This window comes from Atractosteus spatula, chromosome 8 (assembly GCF_055471065.1).
Source record: "Atractosteus spatula isolate fAtrSpa1 chromosome 8, fAtrSpa1.hap1, whole genome shotgun sequence".
NCBI classification, from domain to species: Eukaryota; Metazoa; Chordata; class Actinopteri; order Semionotiformes; family Lepisosteidae; genus Atractosteus; species Atractosteus spatula.
Genome location: NC_142713.1, coordinates 17,147,221 through 17,171,578, shown reverse-complemented (window position 1 = coordinate 17,171,578; position 24,358 = coordinate 17,147,221). Strand labels below are relative to the sequence as shown.

The 24,358-nt window shown below is 36.1% G+C and overlaps 1 protein-coding gene across 1 annotated transcript; it reads right to left on the bottom strand.

Annotated features, from left to right (window-relative positions):
* Positions 1-35: 35 nt before the first annotated feature.
* LOC148829225 (protein mono-ADP-ribosyltransferase PARP11-like) lies at positions 36-14,924 on the bottom strand. The gene is made up of 8 exons (XM_088922566.1): positions 14,779-14,924; positions 13,632-13,751; positions 13,426-13,546; positions 11,722-11,797; positions 10,475-10,547; positions 9,455-9,582; positions 8,307-8,458; positions 36-2,015 (listed from the first exon to the last, which is right to left on the bottom strand). The coding sequence occupies exons 2-8, from the start codon at positions 13,746-13,748 to the stop codon at positions 1,699-1,701; spliced, it is 984 nt and encodes a 327-aa protein (XP_088778692.1). The 5' UTR covers positions 13,749-13,751; positions 14,779-14,924; the 3' UTR covers positions 36-1,698.
* Between the last annotated feature and the right edge of the window lie 9,434 nt (positions 14,925-24,358).

Here is a 24,358-nt window from a genome sequence, read left to right as displayed (position 1 = left end):
GTTGGAAAATAATACTGCATTTCTCAAGGGCTTCATTTTATTAAAAATGTTATCTTTATTATAGTCTTTAAAAATGAAATACGTATTTAAAACACATTTTTCACAGATCTAAAGAGGTAGATAATTTATCAAATACTAAAGTGCAAAATCTGTTTCTCCTTTCCATGCTTGTGTGACCAATGGCACAAGAGGAGTGCAATTTATTATTTTGCTTGTATTAGGCTAGGGCATGTTGCTAATGCCACCAATCTGCTGCCACCGAGTAATTCAGATGGGAAAACCATCATAAAGAATGACTCTGAAGCTTCTCTAATGTACAATCTAGATATTTTCAGGGACTATACACACAAACTTCCGAACCCCACCAAAGTGCAACACCTTTTGCAAAGACAGGTATTACTAGATTTGCCCCTTTTCAATATTTATATTTTAGATATGCATCAGTGCTAACAAATCACGACTTGTTCCTTTTGATTTCTAAATTCAAAACTGGTAAGTAAATAGCTCACTTGAGTGATTATAAGTTCATAATTTGCTTTCCATCTGCTGAGCACAAATAGCACTGTTACATTGTTTAAGACCTCCTGCAATGTACAGTATAATGTTTTTATTCCTATTTCATTGGTTAAATATGGAGGACACTGTATGCTTAAAACATCGGTATATAATAATTTCCATTCTGAATAAATTAAGTATGGTGGATCAAAAAGGGCGCAAAGTGTTTCTCCCATAGTTTGACTCAAAAAGTGATAAGAAGCTCTGATAGTTCTACGTTAAACTATTTACTATAGAAATAAATAAGTGTAAGTTATTATATTATACAGTATACACATCCTTGTTATTATCCGGAAACAAAATGATATTAAAAAACAAAACTATGAAAGTTTAGTGATTTGTCTAGTAAACAATGTCTGCAAATTAATAAAATAAATATTGAAAAGGAGCAAGTCTAAATAGCTTACATTTCATATACAAACAATTTAAATTGTTTTTATACTGTTTTATACATACAGTAATACTTGACCCCAGCTTAATACATTTACTTAGTCTGTTAATATCTTTGTTACACAACCTGAAAATATAAGTGTCTTTTATAAAATCTGATTAAGCATAACCTTAATAAATGTATGGAGGTACCATTAAATAAATATTTAGCACTAAATAAATACATTTTAAATGAATACATTTTTACATTACAAGGTAGATATAATTTTTTCTGGAAAAGTAAAACAATCCTATGTTATGCAAACTTTTGACCTTAACACAGTCAGTGGACTGGAATGCCAATGATATGGTGAATTGCTCGATTAAAGCCAGAACAAGGCTGAATAGGGCTTCGTGGCCTGTTTGAACTAAAGGTCTTAGCCTTTACAAATGGAAAGACATTACTATTTTTTAATGTACAGTACAAGGCACATTATAAAAGACATTTTATAACAGCTGAATACAATAGTGTTTTAATGTTAACCATCTTGTACGTTAATGTTTCAGTTATATTAATCTTCTTTATTGTCAAAATAATGACAATACATTACAAATGTATAATCTAAAGTATATCATATTTTCTAGCATAAATCTAAATTAGGTGAACCTACACAACACAGGTAATGGCTAAGTATTGCTCTTTTTACAGTATTCAAAAATAGTTTCCACTTAAAAAAAATAATGCACTTGGAAAAAAGTCCAAAACGAATTAATTTAATAAAACTCTATCAAATATTCTGGATATATCTGATTGCTATCAAAGATCACAAAAATCTTCGGATTAGTGATGTCATCCACACAGCTGTCATATAGGTTCACAAAGCTTTTGTCCTTTGATGGTGGCCTACAATAGGTGGAATTTCCTACAGTGTAGTCCCCAACAAGCACACGAGCGATAAACATTGACTTAAAGGGAGGTTCACTTTGAAATACAGGTGGTGTAACGCCATGCTTTTGTAAAGATGTTAAATGATTCCCAGCACTACGGCAAAATTTGCTTGAGTACCCAGCATCTCTGGCAAAATATGTTCCTGAAACAAAATAAAAAAAAATATGAGTATGTTTTTTGGAACAAAAATACATTGTGAAAAAATGTACTAAAGCAAATTTTCTTCATGGAAGAGTTTTATGACACTTGTGAGGAAGCATGTTCATATTTTATTTTGAATACATTTTTACTGAAATTTTGACAGCTGTCTTACAAAGAGCAATTGATATAAATTATATACAGCATACAGGTATACACCAAATATATATTGTTTAATGATTTTCTTTAACAGATTAGCACACCTTCATATACAGATTCCATGTCTTCTATGATTCACAAAACTATAACAACATTTTGAGATAAAGGCTGGAACTGGCAGACAGCTTAAAAATTTATAATTTGCTTACAATCAGAATGACAGCTATTTGCATTTTATATTCTCTTCATTCACTGTCTACCTACAGGAAATATTATAGTATAGAATGTCTTTCAATTTCACCTTTTAACTTTCTTGGGGAAAGATCAAGTGGCTATATACCCCAAATTAGTTAGAAGTTTATAATGAAGTAATGTGCAAAGTTCCACATTTTTTCACCTTTCTGCTCTAGTGTAGTGCAGGTGTGGAAATTTTACTGTATCTACAGCACACATCAGCACTTTCCACTTTTAACTGGAGACATGTACCCAGAACATTGAACCTATTGATAGTCACCATATGAATATTCTTCCTCCAGTAATAAGGAGAGCTAAATAACATAGCTAGGCACCTAAAATAATATAAACGTCTGATAGCTGGCAGGCAATCCAAGTTCAAGGCAGTTAGGAGCCTGTCTACGTGATTCTATGTATCTTTCTCTCCCACCTTAACTTTTTGAACTACTGCCTGTTTCCTTTTTTAAACGCCATTACTTAGTGTTTCCAATTAAAAGAAACATAGAAACATGAATAAGATAAAAAACAAATGCCCTCATTTAAACTAGAAAACTAGCTGAGAAGCTACCCAGTAGTACTTTTCACCAAAAACATAGAATGTAAAATCAAGAACAATGACTGCTGACCCAGCAATCCCAAAACTAAAAATGTGAAATGTCAGGGATTCAGAAAAATGTAAACTCTTCACCCACTTCCTCTTCAACTGAGAAAAAGATTAAAGAATTTGACTATCCTGAGTTAGCTAAACAACCTGTTCTGCTGACACAGCTCAAATATGGAGCAGCTGCTGGCGCTTATTAAAATGGGGAATGTGGCCATGAGTTCACAAACTGCTGTAATAACTGGGTACTTAATCTCTTTCATTTATTCAGCAATCATTTTCAAACCAGATTTTGTTTTAGGTCAGAAAAGGGAAAAATTGTACTGCTTATTCTCACTCAATTTCACCAGAGATTCAAGAATGCAAGAGTGTTGACATAGAAGTCTGCTGATATCATAACATCACCCTCACAGAGTGTCTTCCAGCTGAGTGAGACTATCCCGTGGATTCTTCAGAAAAACACTAAATAAAACACTACCTATAGGGTCTCCAGCTTTGGCACAGTGTGACCAGGTAGTGGAGGAGAAAACAGAATCTATGTTATTGTGTGTTATATCACATTTACAAAAGTCTGAATGACATCCTTTCGTACAGTATGTACTATGAGATAAAGTACTGTAGGTGACACAGGAAAATGACCAAGGGTATTTCATCTAGTATTGATGACATTCTTCCTGAATGTTTTCAAAATTATTAGCCCTAATTAACTCCCCTTCTGCTTGAAATAGGAGGATCTGTTTCAAATTATTGTTAATACTGTCAATATATAGTGTATGCCTGTTACTGAAAAAAGATTCCACAAAGATTACACATTTTCCCAGAATTCTCTGACAAACTTCCTTGAAAGAATATCCTTGCTTCCTCCTTGTTAGTGTATAGGGATAGAATACATATTGGAATTTCTAAATATACAGTACATGGAAAGAGATGTGACCAGATATTACAGTATATTCCTCCATTTACAACATACAAATCTTAAAAAGAGATTTTAAGGATCTGCGGGGGGCCAAACTCTCTTAATACCTTAAATTTGAGTTCTATTCTTTAGTTATGCAAGCTGGTTTGTTTGGTTTAATTCTGACATTCTTGCATCTTGTAATTATGCATTTGAATAAAGTCTGCTCTCTTTACACAGACCTCAATTTAGACTTAAATTTATACACGTCTTCAATTTATGTAATTTTGTTTAAACCGGTGTTCAAATTTTTAGCAACTAAATCTGGAAAAAATAAAAATATTAATCTCTGAAAAACTACCTTAATTATTCTTCATTGAATGTACCTGACCGCTTGTAGACTCCGCGATTCTAAACATACAGTATAGTCCTTGTTTATGCTTTGTCCATGGGGCACTATAGGGATAAAGTCAAATTTTGGGAGTGTGAGAAGTCTGGCTGTGATTTCCTTTTTCACTGTTCTGGACAGGTGTAGATTTAGCTCAAACCTGGTGGTGTTGAATAATGCCTCTAATCTTGATCTCCCTGGCACCAGGAAAGGAATTCAAGATTAGCCTCACGGCAAGTTCTCACTATTCTCACTTTTACATATTATTTCTACGGATTCATGGTAGCAGGGTTGATTGCAAGGCGTGGCAGGGCCATGGAGTGTGGCTGCTACTTTTAAAGATTTTCTTTATTAATTTTCAATGTTTTAAATGTTTCAGTACAGTACATAACCATCCCTTAAGTACTGTAAAAAATGTACAATGCAATAAAGACCTGGCTGCATCAGCTGTAGCTCTGCATGCCTCCACTGGATAAATCATTAATCTGAACGATGGAAAGCTGCACATAAACAATGCCAAGTATCAGTGATATCAGAAATGAATGTGGAGGTTCTCAACAAGGTTCAACACATTTTTACAGTAGCTATGGTGAGATCAGCTACCCAGATCTGTTTCGGCAGATCAAGTATCCTCTGCTATCTGCATTTTTAGCCAGCAGCCATATCACTCTGCAACTCACAACTGGCAACCCACTGAAGCTAAGCAGGTGTGAGCCTGGTCAGTACCTGGATGGGAGACCTCCTGGGAAAAACTAAGGTTGCTGCTGGAAGAGGTGTTAGTGGGGCCAACAGGGGGCGCTCACCCTGTGGTCCAAGTGGGTCCTAATGTTCCCAGTGACGGGAACACTATACTGTAAAACAGGCGCCGTCCTTCGGATGAGACATAAAACCGAGGTGCTGGCTCTCTGTGGTCATTAAAAATCCCAGGGTGTTTCTCGAAAAGAGTAGGGGTGTAACCCTGGCGTCCTGGCCAAATTTCCCATTGGCCCTTACCAATCATGGCCTCTTATAATCCCCATCTATGAATTGGCTTTATTACTCTGCTCTCCTCCCCACTGATAGCTGATGTGTGGTGAGCATTCTGGTGCACTATGGCTGCTGTCGCATCATCCAGGTGGATGCTGCACATTGGTGGTGGTGGTGGAGGGGAGTCCCCATTACATGTAAAGTGCTTTGAGTGGAGTGTCCAGAAAAGCGCTATATAAGTTTAAGCAATTATTATTATTATAAGTAAAAAACAATGCAATTATAGAGCCCTTAACCAACCAACCTCATTATCAGAGTTAATACAGAGCTACAAATTTCAGCTTAATACTGTTACAGCTTTAGGTAACTAAGAAGGGTCTCTAAGAGTTTAGATAAAGTGTGTGACACCTGGCAGTGTAAACACTTCCAGCTTCAAAGCAAAGAATTGGAATTTCCAATTGGAAAGTTTACCTTGGTGTACCTAGTCAAGTTGTGGGTAAAAGATTGACAATGAGCAGCCCAGAAAGAAACCATATAAGAACACATTTTAACAACAGAAGAAAAGAGCAAGAGAGGACAAGAGGAGTGGAGAGAAAAGAAGAAAGAAGAGAAGGTCAGACCTCAAAAAAGGAGTCATGAGGAGTTGGAACTTGAAGCTTGCGCCAAGTGAGAGCCCTTCATCCAAACAAAAACTGATTGGAGCCAAACGTAAACTATTGTAGTTCAAATTTTTGCTTTACTGGATAAAACATATGTCAGTTACAGACATCTTTCCTACTTGTGGGTGCATTTTTAGAATGGGGAGATAGGAACCCATTTACTTTGTGGCATCCGGATTTGCAGGACGAGAGATTTAACTGCAGGTTCTATTGCGTTTATTAAGAAGGCAGTTTATATAGTATTGTGACCTCTGTGGGTTTTTATTAAGAGTTCAATACTTAGTAGCCGTCTGAGGTTTTCTGGGTGAGTAGGATGTTAGGCCTCTGAAACGTCTAGTCTGTAAATATTGTATACATACAGTAGAGTAACTTCTGTGCTGTATGTTTTGTTGTGTGTAGCGTAGTGTTTGTCTTGTCATTGTTAATAAATATTTGATTAACCAAGTGTGCCTGGATTATTACTCTTTTCACCAAAACTGTGCCAGAGAATAAAGAAATCACCTGCATCTAATTATACCAAACACTCGGGAATACTTCGTTGGCTTCAGTATGTTTGCCCATTTATGATTGTGTGCGTGTTTGTGTGTGCCCTGCAATGGACTAGCGCTTCGACCAGGTTGTACTGTATGTTGCCTTGCATCCCATGCATTCTGGGATAGGCTCTGGGCCACTGTGATCCTTACTGGATATTGAAGGCGTTATTTAAATTTTTATTTGGACTGCAAAATATATTCTATTATTTACCCTCAAACATGCTCAACTGTCAGATCTATTAATCAAGACTATAGTCTCTAGATTAAAGTCAGTGCTAACTGGAAGTGTGACAGGTCTTTAAGCCTGCATGCATCTGGCAAGTCACTGCTGTATTGAAACCTGAGAGAGCCCTAGAAAAGTAATACCAACCCCATCCCAGCAGAATATATTTCTAGAATTTAATCTATAAATTAAGTGCCTCTGCTTAGGAAATGTAGCTCGGAGTTGGGCAGTGACATAACCTGGGTCTGAACCAAACCTACTGCTCTCGCAGAGTCACTTGGGAGCCCTTTGCATATTATGTACAGTATTCTTTAATAAAAGTAATACATTCCCCAAAAAGAAAAACAAAAAAATTGTATTTTACATAATTAAATATAAACATACTGTATATAATGGAGCAGTAATTATAAAAAAGATATGTGAATGTTTTATGTAATGCAAAGTAATTACTTGTAAAATGATAGTAGTTTTAAAGAAATTATTTAAATGTGTACACCTATAAAATACGTTAAATTTGCAAGTGTCACCTCCTTTCTGGATCTACTATATACTGTATGTGAAACCTTGAAAGGTAAAAATGTATTTTTGGTTAAAGCCCACCATTCTACTTCTGTGAGCTTACTGTAAATTGTCTCTAGGCTTAACAAATACTGTATCTATTTACAATATGATATATTATGTGCCTATTGTGAATATGATGAATGTTTCTGATGTGTGGACTGCATTGTGGGGCGGAGGTTAGCATCACTACCTTGCTACTCTGGGCCCAGGGTTCAGTTCTGTACCCAATGTTCTATCTGCGTGGGGTTCATATGTTCTCTCTGTTTGACTGGGTCTCCTCCGGGTGGGCCGGCTACCTTCAACAATACTGGTAGGCTAACTGGCTTCTGTGAAAACAGGCTCTGGTGTTTACAGTATGTGTGTATCTGTGTGTGAGCCCTGTGATAGACTAACATTCCATCCAGGGTGTATCCTGCCTTGTGCCCACTGCTTGCCAGGATTGGCTTTGGCTTACCTAAATTGGAAGAAGCAGTTAGAAAATGGACAGATGGATGTTTCTGATGCAATATATCTCCTTCCCCTAAAAGTGGAATTGTCAATAAACTACACACATCAAAACTTTCATGCACTTTTTCAGAGCATTGTAAGATAATATCAGCATGAACTTAAAACCTATGACCAATTGCATAACATAACCTATTTACATGCTGAAGTGAAATAATCTCTATGGAACTATACCAGAATTGTTTTGTTTTCTCACATGCATAAGAAAATGATGCAAGTAATAGAAAAATATGTGTGTAAGCTGTATTAAGCTGAAAAGGGCCTTTCATGTGCATGAACACAGTGTAATTATACAAATTCTTCTTCCCTAAAACAACAGACAAAACCTGAAGAAAGAAGACCGTGCTTCAGCAGAAATAGTTGTACATCACAAGAATGGACCTCATAAACCAAGATGGGCAAGATGATGCTGTTGATAATTTTATTATGTTTAGGCAATATTAATATTTTAACTGAATTATTTAATTAATTAATAAAATTAAATTATGTAATATAGTGCTGTATAATATATTACCTAAACCAATGTATACTCCTAATTCTCCTAAGTAAAGATCCCAGCAACTGCAACCTACCTTTTCCATAGACATCACCATGGCTACCACTTAATCTCCAGTCAAAGTTGTGCGTACATATTGCTTGTATAACATTATAGCTGGTGCCATGAAACAGCATTCTTTCCTCAATGTCTTGAACTCGTTTTATCTTCCTCAGCTGGGCCTTTTTTCTTCAAAAAGAAAAAAATAACTTAAGTAACCTTTCTTTAATTAAGACTGAGATCATCACATTTGGTTCTCTACACAAAACTAAAATGATTTGAGAATAGTTATTAACTGGTAACTGACTTTCTCTCTAAAATGAAAAATATAACAATTATTCTTGCTATATCATATGATTTAACCGCAGAACTTTTTTCTGGATGCCTTCATTTCTATCTATGGCTGATGTGGAGAAACGGAACATGCCTTTGTCTCTTCCAGGACTGATTACTGTAAATACTCTTGTAAGCAAGTACTGCCTCTTCTAGGTTTCACATAATACTCTACACAAATTACAAAATGTTCAAAACCTAGTAGACAGGAATTGTGATTAGCTCTTTTTTCTTACAGTATTCCATAAGTCTTCTATTCTGTAGTTTTTGCAATGGCTTCCTTTAAGACCTTCAAGGCCTGGTCTTTGTTTTTTTTCTCCTATTTGCAGCAGTCGTCACTCCACTGATGCAGATGTTTTACTGTATGTGTTGTTAATAACAGACTAAAAACTTTGGGTAACAGGGCTTTCGGTGCCTAAGCCTCTAGTTTGTGGAATGTCTGTCCAAAATGGACATGGAAATCTAACTGCTTGGATGCAGGAGATTTTAAATCTTACAGTATATTAAACTAACAAAATAACATTTTCTTCTTAATAATTAGAATTATTAGGTTTATATTTAATTTAATTTTTTTTTCTGTTTTATAATAGCAACTTTGATGTATCTCTCATGTAAACAGCTTTGAGACATACTGTACAGTATTTAAGACAAAAGGTGTTTTATAGAGTTATTGTTATACTGTAACTTGCCTAGTAACAACTACAAGAAAGAAAACTGACCAACATACAGCAGTACATACTGTAGCTAGTATCTTTCAGATCTAAACTACTAAACTCTAAAGGAGTAGCATTTATAATCACATACTGTATACTGTAATTACAGAAAATGCATATGGATACTATTAACAGTTACCTGCAAAAAAATTCCCATAGGTCTATGTTTTGAATTCTCTTAATTGCCCTAATGTGTGCTGCCATTGTCCTCTCAAAGAGTCTGGCTACCTCTTTGTATTCATAGGTGTCTCCAAGTAAACTTATCATCTGTAACACAATACATAAGGAATTAAAATATTATTTTAGATAAAATTGTTCTCCACAGCATTCGTTTCACAATGACATGTCATTCAGATGTCAATAACAAAGTTTTTTTTTATTCTATCAGTTCATATCTGCAATGTGATTAATAATTTAATCACATTGATCACATATACAGTATGTACATGTTATACAGTATAAAGGTCTCTTAAAAAAAACAATTAAGAATTTCTTATATAAACAAATTCAATATATACAATATACTGTAAGTCTATCAACCTCAACCCTGTATTTGAAAATTGCAGTGTTACATTGTGAAAAAACTTTAACCTTAAGGGTTAAGCTTTAAAAACTGTTAGATTGAAATGGGAAAGAAGAATTGAAAGTAATTTACTAACCAAAGTCCTTAGAACAACTACCCATGCAAGACGCCAAACTGTTCTGTGTGTCATCCTGTTCTTAATGTGTATACAATACTTTACAAGAGTATTCTGCCCATTGATATCCCATGTTGTTGAATTACAAATTAAATATTCTGTACACATTTAAAGTGAATATTTTTAACCAAAACTTTTAATTGTCACCTAAGCAATTCTCTTCTACCACTACCACTGGAAGGGGGTGAATACTTTTGCAGGCACTGTACAGTATATACTGTAGTATGTGTCCCTGGATTTTGCAAGCCTTATAGAAACGTTGTCTTCACTAACAAAATTGTGCCTTACAATTCTAAGATTCCAGGAAATGGGTAAATTAACACCTTTATGTATACTGTATGTTGTGATATGTAAAAAAGCATTCATGAAATTTCAACTCACCTATCCTATGCATTTCATGCTTCAAGTGTAATACAAATATATTTTGCACACAAGACTCAATATAACCTATGTTCTCTTACCTGATAGGGTTGGTCTGTATCAATCATTTCCCAATGAGAAGGAACTGGCAGAGAAAGATTATCACAGATAAACCTATATAGTTAAATGAAAAATACAAGTGTATGTGATTTAGACAAAACTAAATTGATGAAGTGAAACTAAATAAAAGCCTAAACAAAACAAAAATAACATTAAACAACACTAAGACAAAAAAGAAAAATGGACAGCAAAGCATTTCACCACCATGATTTATAACCTACATGCTCTGCTATTAGGAAACAACAACAAAGTATGCAAAACAAATGCATTAATGATGCCTAAAACTACCTCTCATTTACACTGCAGTACTGCAGAAGTGTGGTAAATTCCCTATAGTAGTCAGAAGGTGCATAATAATTAATAGATGGTGAAGCATATAGCCATAAAATTAGGCTACAATCAAAGATAACTAGAAGTAGCAATTAAGATAAAGTCCTTACATTTCTATATTTACTTATTTTTCTAATATTAAGTAGTAAATACACATTAGTCTTGTAAAGGTACTTACAAGACTGGACAATTTACATCCTATTTTCATACATTTAGGTTAAAGTATTTGTACTCATACCCCTCACCTACTGTGGCAGGAGCCTGTACTTCAGGACTGAGTACTGTTCTGCCAGAGCTGGCTGAGGAAATCATTATTTTTTCTCATATCAAGGACCCCTCTGGCTTTGGCAAGTCATCTAGTGCTCTGCCTACATTCAGCACTAAAGCAGTAATGTGTACTGTATGTTTTCCATGACCCCTAAGGCACTTGCCAAGTCACTGTTTGTTGCAGCATGTTGGCTAGATTTATAAATGGTTTTTCTAAATTAAAGGATTAAAAACATGAAAAAAAAATCTAAATGTATACATTCAGAAAGACAGAAAACACTCCTAAAGTGTTCTTGTGGTACATGTGGCAGCTACAGTATGATGGAAATTCTTCAAATCAAACCCACCTGGCAGAGGGTTTATACAGTATATTATCCTAGATTTAGGTTGCTCCAATGATGCAAGACAAACATGACATGCAAGAGAACTGACTAGGGAGGTAGTGGGATTTCATTAATAATAACTATAGTGAAAAATTAGCTTGTTGACTGCCATCTTGTAGCCTAAACTCATTAGATCACAGAATCAAAGCACAGCTAGCCCTGTTCAATACTGGGATAGGACACTTCAACTTGTCATGATTCACCTTTTGAAGGTCATGCCAAATCCCCAGTAAGAGTTAGTTCCATACCTGAAAGCAGTCACAGAATAAAGTGCACGCTTGATTGGCCGCTGTTTTCCAGTTTTTGTGTTTGTCTGTTTCATCACTTGGTAGGGACACAAGGACCAAAAAGTAAGAAAAAAATGTGAATGACAAATTAGAGATCAAAAGGCTGCCCTACTGAAAAAAATCAAATATTAATGTTTACATTTTAATTTGCAGTTTCCCAATTTCACACTTGCTACAGTATATTGTTAGACATGTGACATAGAGAATATACTGTAAATAACATTTCTTAAGTACGTCTGTATAATCAAACATACAGTACCACTGCTTTCTTGCCCTTGTACTTCCTCTCTGGTATTACTTTCTTACATATTATTAAAATAAAAACACGCAAGTAACCTAGAAAAAGCACATTCACCTCTCCATATCAGCTCAATTAATCAGTATTCAATCACTCAGTTCTAAGTAATCTGACATTTCCCAAATAAAAGTCCCAATTGACAGTACAGACAATAAATATTGCACTGTGGCATACAGTAGGTTCCACCAACAGAGAGCCACAACACTTTTATTTAGGCACTGTTTTTGTGCATACAAATGATTAATCTGGATCTCAATCAAAGCCGGGAGTGGGCAATCTCTCAATATGGGAACTGATTTAGCAGAATCCAGTAATATTTTGCTTTTTAAGGAGAGCTACAGTATTTGATCTTAAAAAGGAGCTGTAACAAGAATCCATGCTGTCCAACAATCCAATTCAAACTGTTTGCAAAAAATAATCAGTACTCCATTAAAAAAATACAATTGATTAATACATAGTATATTAGACAATATTTACAAAAAGGTTATAAAATAGCATTTCACCTAAACAAGGGTGCCAGAACTTTAACTGGGACTATTAGAACTCTACTTTCACTATCTTGAGTTTGGGATGGAAGTGTAAGGCTTATGAACGGTTTTTGAATGACTGCATACTGTCACCTAAAAGGCAAGGTATTGACTGTAATTAGGTCCTGTTTAACTGGGTAATTAAAAGGTGTTATCGTGGCATGGGTGTTGCACTATTTCTACAGCATGCATTTAGCAGATCCAACCAGAAATCCTGAACCTCAAGGAGATGACCCTATCGGGCCCTTTGAACCTATCAGGATCTATGCTATTTCACAAGGTGAAGTACTAACAGAGTAACCTCACTTTTTTCCTTGGTGAGGAGAGCCTGTTTTCATGACATTCCATTTGCTCAACTGTCTTCTGGATCAGTTCTCTCTTTCCCTATTTATTGTGGTCTTGTCTTGTCTTAGATTTCAGCTTTTTCCTCGTGTTCATCAGTTGGATATTGTTTTGCAGTATGATACTCCACGGACCATGGACTGTGGATTTTATCAGCAAACTGTACTCCTGGAGGGGTCCTTTTAAGTACCATGTTTGATGAGCGGCGCATGTTGGTTGGAGTATTATTACTCCTTGCATTTTTCTGGATAACGCGATTCCCATGGGAATTTATGGAGAACCTCATGAAAATCTTGAAGGTACAGTATAAGTGCAGGATATTCCTGAAGGTCAGCCATTCAAACCTCCTCCAATGTTTTTTTTTCAATTCACTGATTTCTTTTTTAATGGAAAGAAAATACAATCACACTTATGAAATACTAGATTAATCTGAAGTACCTCATTAGTGATCAAATTAAAACTATTAAAATGAACAAATAAGTAATGATTATTAAGTACCTGAAAAATCCAAAAGATATGTATATTTGGCTGTAGAGAATTCCAAAACACCTTGCTGGTTGCTTCTGTAGTGCTTTTCAATATCCTCGCTTGTCATGTTGCATGTTGAGCTTGAGTCAACCTTTTAAAAAAGAAAACATCAGTCAACACTGTGTTGTTCTTCAAAATTAATATAACATCTTACAATTCAATACCAGATACTGTACCTCAAACATATGCCAAACACCACAATCAGCCAGATAAAACCAGCACCACTGAGAATCTGAAGTGTCCATATCCTCAAGGTCAGGGACGTCATCTTCGGGTCCTCTTGTGACAAACATGGTCTGGAAATCAATCAAAGATATCAAGACATGCATGATACCACTTAGGAAGTGAAAAAGACAGCACTAATAAAACTTAGAAAAGCCTCAGATTTAAGTATCAGGTGGATGGAAAGTAAAAGAAACGCCATTGGTGCGTGTTAGCTAATAAAACACTACATAATCATGCCTGTATTAAGAATTAGTGATTAGTCCATCAACAAGCTACCGTACCTAGGCATGTTTTTGAAGCCGATACCAAGAAACAGCATGAAACTGTCTTCCTTTGTGTGAAACCTGTTTTTGTCTTAATCAAAATACAATTAATTCATATTTCCCGTTAACTTTGCCAAGGGCTAGCCATAGTGCCGCAATAATACATCCTATAGGATCACCAATGCCTGCCCAGTATTTTTGAGGCACCTAATCCAAGAATTGTATTTAGTTTTGCAAAGGCCTCAATGAAGCTCTTACATTCTCTGCATGACAGCAAACTACAGCTGTGAGCCTCACTAGCATAGAGGGACAATTTTATTTCTGTGTAAAGTACCAGCAAGAACACCAGACCAATACCAAAGTATACTTGTGCATATTGTATGTACTTCAAATGCTGCTTCTATTCTTTAAAAAAAATGTTTTACGTACAGAACTGCTTGCGAGATTCCAAGTGTTCTGAGGATCCTTTGCAGGATTTAACGCAAGATATGCAGTATTTATTTCCCACATTCTCACAACAGGGAACATGTACTGTATGTACTGTACTCTATATGTGTAAGTAGTGTACAGTACAGTACATGTAGTGGTTTGGAACATACACATTGTTGAGATTCTCAATAATACACAGAATGTGAATTAAAACGCTCTTTCCTCTTACTTGCTGCAATTGCAAACTTCGATTACGCGACTGTGAATGCTTCTTCTTTACTACAAGCTCTTACACTAAAATGTTTATAAGTACACTTTCGTTTCTTTTAAAGCTGTCTTAATCAACGCTTGCAAATGACAATACTTTAAAATTGAATATAAAATCTTAATACACATAAACACTTACAAACTTTAGCTAGCGTTACGTCGATATTGTCGTGTTGGTGACCTTCTACTGACGTGTCTTACTAAATTTAAGAATATAAATTCTCTAAATTGTAGAAAGTCTTATACCATCCTCAGTTCCTATTTCTCTGTTTCTCGCTCGCTTCCGCACACATGACGTTTTCATTGTGACAAGCCAATTGGAAGAAAGAACTCTGACGTTTCGTCACAAACATATGCTGCACAGGAAAGCGAGAAAACAATCTTTATTTTTTATACATCACTGGTTAAATTTCTTGAGAAACTGATTCTCAGATTCAAAACTGTTTAATAAACAGATTAAGAGTTTCAAAATATCATGCTCCGCTTTAAAATCCCTTGTCTGGTATAATAAAAGCTCGATTGGAGTGTTACCTTTTATTGCCAACAATTCTTGTGAATACAGACACAACGGTTTTTCATTTGAAAATACATTTTGATTGATAGATTTTAATTTTTGATTTTATTTTAACAGTAACTTGACCATACTGTGCATTCATTTACAAAAAAGAAAGGATGGATCCTGTACATTTTGTTTAAAAAAATATACAGCAGGAAGATGTCAGATACAGTAAGATGTCAGGTAAGAGATTTGCTCGTAGAAGTAAAGGAGTGAATTATAAGGTTAGCTCCTTATGGTTATCGATTGTTGTGATAGAGATACTTTTAAGTACGATTACGAAGTTTGAGTAGGTGTGAGAAAAATAATATTTTTTTTAAAAAGTGGATGAAAAAAAATCACATAATTCCAGTCAAAAAGCCCAACAGGGTTAAACTACGGTATGTTGGGTTCTGATGGCTGTACACCTCAAGAGAAATAAAAAAAGGCCATAAAAGAAGTCAATAACCTGCAAAACCTATTTAAGCCATATTCTAGAGCAAAACAATGTGGCATTGAAAGGTATAGCAAAAACAGCAATGTCCAGAATTGCATTTTCATATACTGTATGTCGAAGTTTCCCCTTTCATTTTCCATGCTTTAAGGAGTACTTTTAAATGGTTTAGAAACACAGCTACATTCTGAATTGTATCATTAATAAGTGACAATCATCAGGTGTTGCAGCACTGAAATGTAAACTGTAATGGTGCTACAACATGGAAAGCTGTAGGTTTTGAGTCAAACTTCTGTTTTGCGTTAACTGCTTCATAGAAGCCTTACTGTACTGTACATTGTATTTTGACGTTTTTGACTTAAAATCATTAGTCCTCTTTTTCTTTACTTGATTTCAACTTTAACTTCACTAACTCTTAAATGATTAGGTAAAGTCACAGACTGAACATCTCAGTAGTGTGTATTCTACATTTCTCAGTTGAATGCCGGCATACCCAGTCGCGTCCTCAGAGCCTGCGCCAATCAACTGGCAGGTGTATTCACAGAGATTCTCAACATGTCTCTGGCCCAAGCTGTAGTCCCCACCTGCTTCAAGACAACCACAATCATCCCAATACCGAAGAAAACCACAGTGACATGCCTTAATGACTACCGCCCGGTGGAACTAACCCCTGTTATCATGAAGTGCTTCAAGAGGCTGGTCATGGGGCACATTAATTACACCATTTCAGATACACTGGACCCGTACCAATTCGCCTACTGGCCCAACAGATCCACAGATGACGCAATCTCCATTGTCATACACACTGCCCTATCCCATCTGGATAAAAAGAACACATACGCAAGACTACTATTCATCGACTTCAGCTCAGCTTTTAACACCATCATTCCAGAGAAACTAGTCAAGAAACTCAGTGCCCTGGGTCTTGACACCACCCTTTACAACTGGATTCTGGACTTTCTGACAGTCAGACCTCAGGCTGTCAAGCTTGGAAACCACACCTCCGGCACACTAACTCTGAGCGCTGGGGTCCCTCAGGGTTGTGTGCTTAGTCAAGTGCTTTACTCCCTCTACATCCACGACTGTAAGGCCAAATATAACACCAACTCCATCATCAAGTTTGCCGATGACACCACAGTTGTAGATCTGATCACAGACAATGATGAGAGGGCCTACAGGGAGGAGGTCAATCTCCTTACAACGTGGTGTGAATGCAACAACCTCACCCTCAACGTCAGCAAAACCAAGGAGCTGATCGTTGATTTCAGGAAACTGCAAAATGGTCATGCTCCTATCCAGATCAATGGGACTGAACTGGAAAGGGTCAGTAACTTCAAATTCCTTGGCGTCCATATCACCGAGGACCTCACATGATCTTTCAGTGCCACTTGTTTGATTAGGATAAGATGAGATCACTTTATTGGCCATATACAATTTTTTGTATTAGGAATTTGTCTTTTCACATGATTCACTGATTAAGAAAGCGCAACAGCGCCTGTACTTCCTAAGACAGTTGAAGAAGGCTAAGATATGTCCCCAGATCCTCACTAACTTTTACAGATGCACTACAGAAAGCACACTGACTGGTTACATCACAGTGTGGTATGGCAGCTGCACAAAGCCCTACAGTGGGTGGTGAAAACGGCCCAGACTATCACTCGGGTTGCTCTCCCATCCATCCATCCAGGATCCAGACAGTGCTTGAGGAAAGCTCTAAGCATCATCGAAGACCCCACACACCCCAGCTACAGACTGTTTGACCCTCTAGCATCTTGAAAACAGTACTGGAGCATTCGGGCTAGGACTACCAGACTCAGAGATAGTTTTTACCCCTGCACTATCAAACTATTAAACTCCCAGCCTCTCTCACCTACAATCTGAATCCTCACAGTGCCTTCTCTCTTTATCAAAACTCAATCACACATTGAAATCTACCTCTACCTCACATGTCAAGAAGTTCACTCCCCATAATTTTCTATTCTTTATTTCATTCTGTTGATATATGATTTTGCACAACTGATGTTGTTTTGCACATTACCTGTTACCTGTTGTTGTTTTGCACATTGCCTGTTGTCTCTGTATTTCTTTTCTTATACAATTGTTTTTTTTTGTACTACTTACTGTCTGAGAGCTAGCTAAATAGCATTTCGTTATACCATATGCCTGTGTATGACTATAATGACAATAAATTTCAACTTGAACTTGAAATCTTTTTGCAAACTGGTTATTAACTCAGTGGCGCTGAATGTAACCTCAATATGTTCTTAAACAGATTTATGTATCCACTTATGAAACATACTGTATGAAACAGCATATACTGCAGAAGTGAGGTCAGTGCACTGGCTAAGATGTGTGATGAGAAATAATCTGAAGCTTAACACTGGTGAGACCCAAGTGTTGGTGGTTGATTTTCATAGACATAGAGGTGATCTATTGCCTCTTCTCACCAGCCTGTAGAGGTGGACACCTTTGGGTTTCTTTGCACAACCATCTGCCACTCACTGAAGTGAGAAGTTAACACCAGCCTCATCATGAAGAAAGCCCATCAGAGGATGTGATTCCTATGGCCGTTGAGATAGTTTGGAGTTAATCAGGCAGAAATGACACTTCTATAGAACTGTGATTGAGGGCATGGTTACCTTCTCGATAATAGTATGGTGGGACAATACAACTGCCCAACAGAGGAAACAACTGGAAAGTGTCGTACACACAACATCCGAGTTTATCAGAGGTGATCTTCCCTCTGTAGCCTCTACTAAATTTATAGCAGCTATATCAAATGGAAACCTAAGAAGGTGTTCACAGACCCCTTCTATCCTGCCAGCTCCTTTTTTAAACTTCTCCCTTCAGGGAAGAGGATTCAAAGTATCAGATGTAGTACTGTTCGGTTCCAAAATAGAACCTACGCTATACAGAGGCTGTTGGGCACCTCATTATGTAGATCTTGGATGTCTGTAAGTATTATATAGGAGTGCATATACATATAACTGGATTAGATCCTGTGGTTTTAATTTTAAACTTTGAATCTAAGATTGCTTGAATAATGAGTACTGTACAGTACAGTATGTGTAAATGAAATATGTGTTGTTTTTGTTGTTTTTATCAGGGCTGTACTTGGGCAAATTCTATTTAACTTTACTGACATGACAATAAAGTATTGAATCTTGAATCCTGAATCTGGAAGCTGAGCAAAGTGAAACATAAGATGTAAGAGAAAAGAGTATATTTTGATATCAGCTCACAGTACAATCCAATGCAGGAAATGGTGGATGGTGTACCAGGGCACCGTGGTACTGTTACACCCCTGTTGCTGGATATGGTTCTAAAGACAGACGGGATTCACATATACAGTATATTTAAACTTTGGCTCCACAATGCAACATACGAAATTATAGTGCAATTCAGTCCTTATGTGGGTTCTGAAGACACTGTACAACTCGGGTCTATAGTGGAGCAGTGCTGTCATGGTTATGTGGTACTTATATAAATCTAGCAGTGGCATGCACATACAATACATTTGTTTAAATTCCAGCCAAGGAGGAGGGCTGGGAATTTACAGTTTACCCATCACCAGCTCCTGGCTTGAAGAATGATTTTTCTACATCAATGTCTTATTTAGTCTGCTTCCATGAAGATGGTCCCCATGTCACCTTGGCTTACATACAGATGTGCTTGTGTAGTTTAGCTCTAGGGTCAAATGTAAAGAGCCCTTATAGCACCAAAAGAAACCTGTCTGTTTCATACAGCTGTCAATTTTCCTGCCCTGGGCCCACTGCTGTTAAATTATAAAAGCAAATCAATTAATTCAAGGAAAAGTAATTTTTGGTTGCAGTGTAGTTGAATTTGTGTCCTTTAATAGTAGAGTGTAGAATGCCATCTAGTGGTGTATCAGGCACATGATAGGAGTTCTTGAAATGCTTCTATTTGTAGATCTGCCAAACTCGAGCACTAGTGGAATTGTAGAGTAGGTATTCACTACTAAAGAAAGTAAAACTAAAGAGTAAAGTACACAATGTTACAGTGTGGAGCCTTCTTGAGGTTTGTTACCTCTGTTGTCACTCTCTTTTCCATACATACTGTATATTGAATCAAGCTACTGTATAGTAAACTTATCTCACAGCTCTGATCAGTCTGGTGTTTTATTGTTCATTTACAGCTATTCATGGTAAGATGCTAGTCTTTCTATGCAGAATGTTCCCCCAGTGTTAGTGTATATGATGTATTTTTTGTACTATTCTGTAATAGTTGAATTGCAGTATGTGCATATCCTGTGTACACTGCCTCTGTTCTGGTGTACACTGTCTTATTTCTAAATATTAGTACTATTAGTATAGTATTAGTAAAATTGCACTACAGTATGTGTATCCTGTCTACAATGTCTATGTCAGTATCTTGTCTGTATTTGCACCGTGGACCAGGAGGAACGATATTTCGTTCCACGAATTGCACATGGCTGGAATGACAAATAAACTTGAACTTGACTTGACTTGACTTGATTTGAAAGCTTAGTTTTTAACACAGAAGGTTATAACGACTTTGTTGGAAAGAGACAGCTCTTTACTGGGTTTTCTGTTTTACTGTCTCAAATCATTCTTTAAGGTTTCTACCTGACTTTTCAAAGCTACTAACTCTGCTTTGTCTTGTAGAATTCAGACACATTTGGATTGTTGGTTTTGTCAGTTTCTGTGGAATGGGCATTTCAAACTACAAGCAGTTAAACTGCACATTTCTGAGCACAATATTGTTTTGGTGGAGCTTGTCCTGCTCCTGCTAATAGTAAATGTACTAGATACTGTAGCTCTCTACTATAAACTGAATTTGATTAGTTCAAATAGTTTGGGAGAAGATCTCACAAATCCTTTATATACTGTAATATGGTTAATGTTGTTTTGTTTTGAGAATTCTGTTCTGTTTATAATAATACCTTATTGCATATTATTGGTATACAGTATATAAATGTGTTTCTTTTTCTTATTTTTGTTTGTACACAAATGAACTGCTCTTTCTGAAGGCAACATGACAACATTATTTTTTTCCCTTATTTTGCCAGGTAAGTCAATTGAGAACAAATTCTCATTTATAAATACCTGACAACATCTACAGTATATAGAAGAGGTTTGTGACCCTCTAGTCAAAGGTAAAGAGGCCTAACCATTCCTCTTGTCATTACAGTGATCAGTGATTTCACAACAGAATGCATAATATTAATGTCCAGTTTCTCATCTCAGCCCCTGTTGTCATAACTATGCCCTCTACTGCTTTCATAGGTTCATGTTTCTCTTATTTTACTGTTCTTGATGCTGCCTACTGTGCCTTGAACCATTACTCATTTCTGCCAAACAGCATTTCTGGCTCCCTTGTTCAGTTGATGATAACCTCACCAATAAGTCCCTGAAATCTGGTCTTACTGCTATAGGCTTAAGGTGTGCTGCTGTAACGTGTTTAAAAAGTGCCCTTGACTTCCAAATACTTAGAAACTACCATCTGATTTTAAATTGGCCTTTTCTCATATTACAATTACAATTTTGTAGAGCATTTAATTAGTTCTTGAACATTTTCAGGCAGGATTTAGGTATACAGAGAAAGAAAAAGTACCAAAACAGCTCTTGTTAAGGCAAATTTGCTGATGGCTTCTGACTGTCTCAGTTGATATTCTTCTCCTTCTACTTTTGAGTGCAGCTTTTTATACTGCCAATCAAGGCATCCTACACAGAGACACCGGGCGGTGAGGTGGCTCTGTGGCTAAGGATGTGTGTCTCTTGGAGAGCAAGTTGGGGTATGCGAAAAGACAAGTTCCTAATACAAGAAATTGTATATGGCCAATAAAGTGATCTTATCTTAGGTTACATGGAAAATTAAGAGTGGCTGATAGCTTCCCTTTACTGGTTTGGCTCCTGTTTAGTACCAGGAGTTGATTTAATTCTGATTTTGGTCCACCTACTCTGGGTGTTCCATTGGGTTCTTTGCTTTGATTATTACTATTAAGTATGTAATTAAGTATGAGTAATGTTGCCTCATATTATCATATTATATCATATATTATATCATATTATTCACCATCACTGACACTGGTCTTACCACTAACATACGGATTTACATGCTGACTAAATCAGGCTCTAGTACTGAGATTTCTGAATTTTACAGCTGTTTGTGTAATTTTGAGACATAAAGGCAACAGAATTTTCTGAAGCTAATTTGTGATAGGAAACAAGTAAAGGTTTATTCCATGCTGAAAAGATAAGCAAAAAAATGTTTTGGCTGTGGAGCCTTCACATCTAAAGAAGGCTCCACAGATGAAACACTCTGTCTCTTTTCTTTATGGAATAAACCTTTACTTGTTCCCTATCACAAGCATTTTTAAAATAAAAGTTAAACATATTCGATACTGTACACTTCTTTTTCTCATTTTTTCTGTCACTTTCTACCAGTCTCTCGTTGAAAGATGAATCTACAGTATCTGTCAATGCTATGACAGAATGACATTGTTTAATGATGTTGAATCTGGACAGTTTTTCCCATCCTGTCTATTTGCAATAGTTATAGTAATCTGAATCTCTACAGCTTTAAGTCTGAGAATTAATCTTCTTCAACAAACTTTAGCAAAAACCTACTAGGCATGTAAAAATATCATGCAATATGTGATATTGTTATCCATTGCTGCTGTGGCTTGTTGAAAGTGACTTAACAGGTTTGTTTAACAAGATCTAACAAGCCAAGACAATCATTACTGTCAGGATACATTTAGCAAAAAGTAATTTTTATAATATCACTGCTAAATATGCTCAGAAAATGTGCTTGACAACAATAATTCAATCAAATGTGCATTTTAGGTACATTTTGAAAAGCTAATCAGGATCCACACCTTGACAAAAGAAGACTCACTTCAATGGAGTGCAGTTTTCCTGCTTGTGATTTCTGTGCTGCAGTACTTTGGAATTCGAGTAGTTTCTACATTAATGTTTTCATTAGTTATGGTCAGTTATTCCATATATTTATATTTATATATATTTATCAAGCATAGAACTGTGTAAGATTCAACATATTTCAACATTATATTTTTGGCTTCATCTAACTATTTTTGACAATGTACTGTAATGTACAGGACAGTATGAAATTAAGAAGGAGCAGACCTTTGAAAATTACATGCACAGTAAAGAATTTCAGAACCCATCAAAGAGGCCATAGTTCATCCAGATCACATTGGGTTCAATTGTCCGATAAATTTTAGGAATTTTTCCAGACCCTTTTTGTAAAAGAGCCCAATATAATTCACAGAGAACAAATAAGCTCTATTTGTTCTCTTTGACATAAAGCATCATATGAGACTGTATACAGTATGTCTCTTTCTAAAGAGGTTCTGTCTGAATATGCCACTTATTTTAAAGCCTGCATTGCTTGTGTTGTGGTCTCCCTTCATGGATTTTGATTTCAAATTGCAGTCCTGTCAATGAGGAAACAAGAGCTATTCTCTCCAGGAAAAGCCACCTGATTTACAGCAGTAGCATTAGTAGCAATCTCCACATGTGCTAAACAAACTTCAGATTAAAAGGAACTAATATTTCAGATTTCAATCTTTTATATACCCTTCTTCAAGACCAACCACTAGAAGAGAAAACAGGGGCGGCAGTCATTTGATTTCAGTAACTGACTCAAGAGTATCAGGTGATTCTGGCAGAGCATTCCTCAGTCGGGTGGAATAACAAGAAAAGTTCTGTCCCAAGACACCTGTAGCTGAAAGTTAAGAGCAGAGCATTTTCTCAGATTTCACACAGGAAGGCAGTTCAACTTTATATTCACATATGTAGATTTTTCACTTGAATAACAGGGTGTTAATAAATTAAAATGCGGCAAGATAGTACTGTAGATTTAAAATAATTGGTAAGTTATACTGTATATTGCAGTAAAAGCAAGGACAAACAGCATACAGCAAATGTGGAACTATATGTACTGTAGAAATAAGGACTTGAGAGGATACTATTAATCCTTACATTTATTAAACCTTTAGAAAAACAAGTAAAGACTTGAGGTAAGGATACAGTTTACAGAATACAGAATTACAGAATAAATTAAAATATTTACTTCCTTTAGAAATTATAACAAACATAAAAGGTGGGTAGTCGCGTCCGTATGCGTAGGCTGCAAAGGAACAAGTAATAGGTTTATTCCATGCTGAAAAGAGAAGAAAAAAAACACAACGTTTCGGCCGTGGAGCCTTCTTCATGTGTGAACCTGAAGAAGGCTCCAGATTTCTGAGATGTTTAGGTTTTTTATTGTTTTCAGATTTATACCAGCATCCATGAAATAATAGTAAAAAATAAATGTGAATACTATCAGTTTCACACCATATACAGTATAACACAAACTTGTGAACATACAATAGTATACCAATAACGGCACCTCTATCATACGTCCTATACATTTAATATTTGTTTCATAGTATTTTTCAGAAGGTAAAATAGAACAATAAAACAGACACTTAAAACGTTATGAAATTTAAAACAAACAAACCAATTAAAATGAGTAATTAGAAATAAAGCTAAATTACGATCTTCAACAGCCCCTGAGACTCTAATGAGTTAAAAAATGAATCTAATTAAATGCAGTATTTCTGATTAAAGGTTACAGAGGTTTAGCGGCCATATGTACAGTACATTGAGGAAGTAGTGTGGAACTGCACAGCAAGGCTCCAGAACTACGTCTGGCCTCCTTTTATGGCCAGTCTGAAACTGA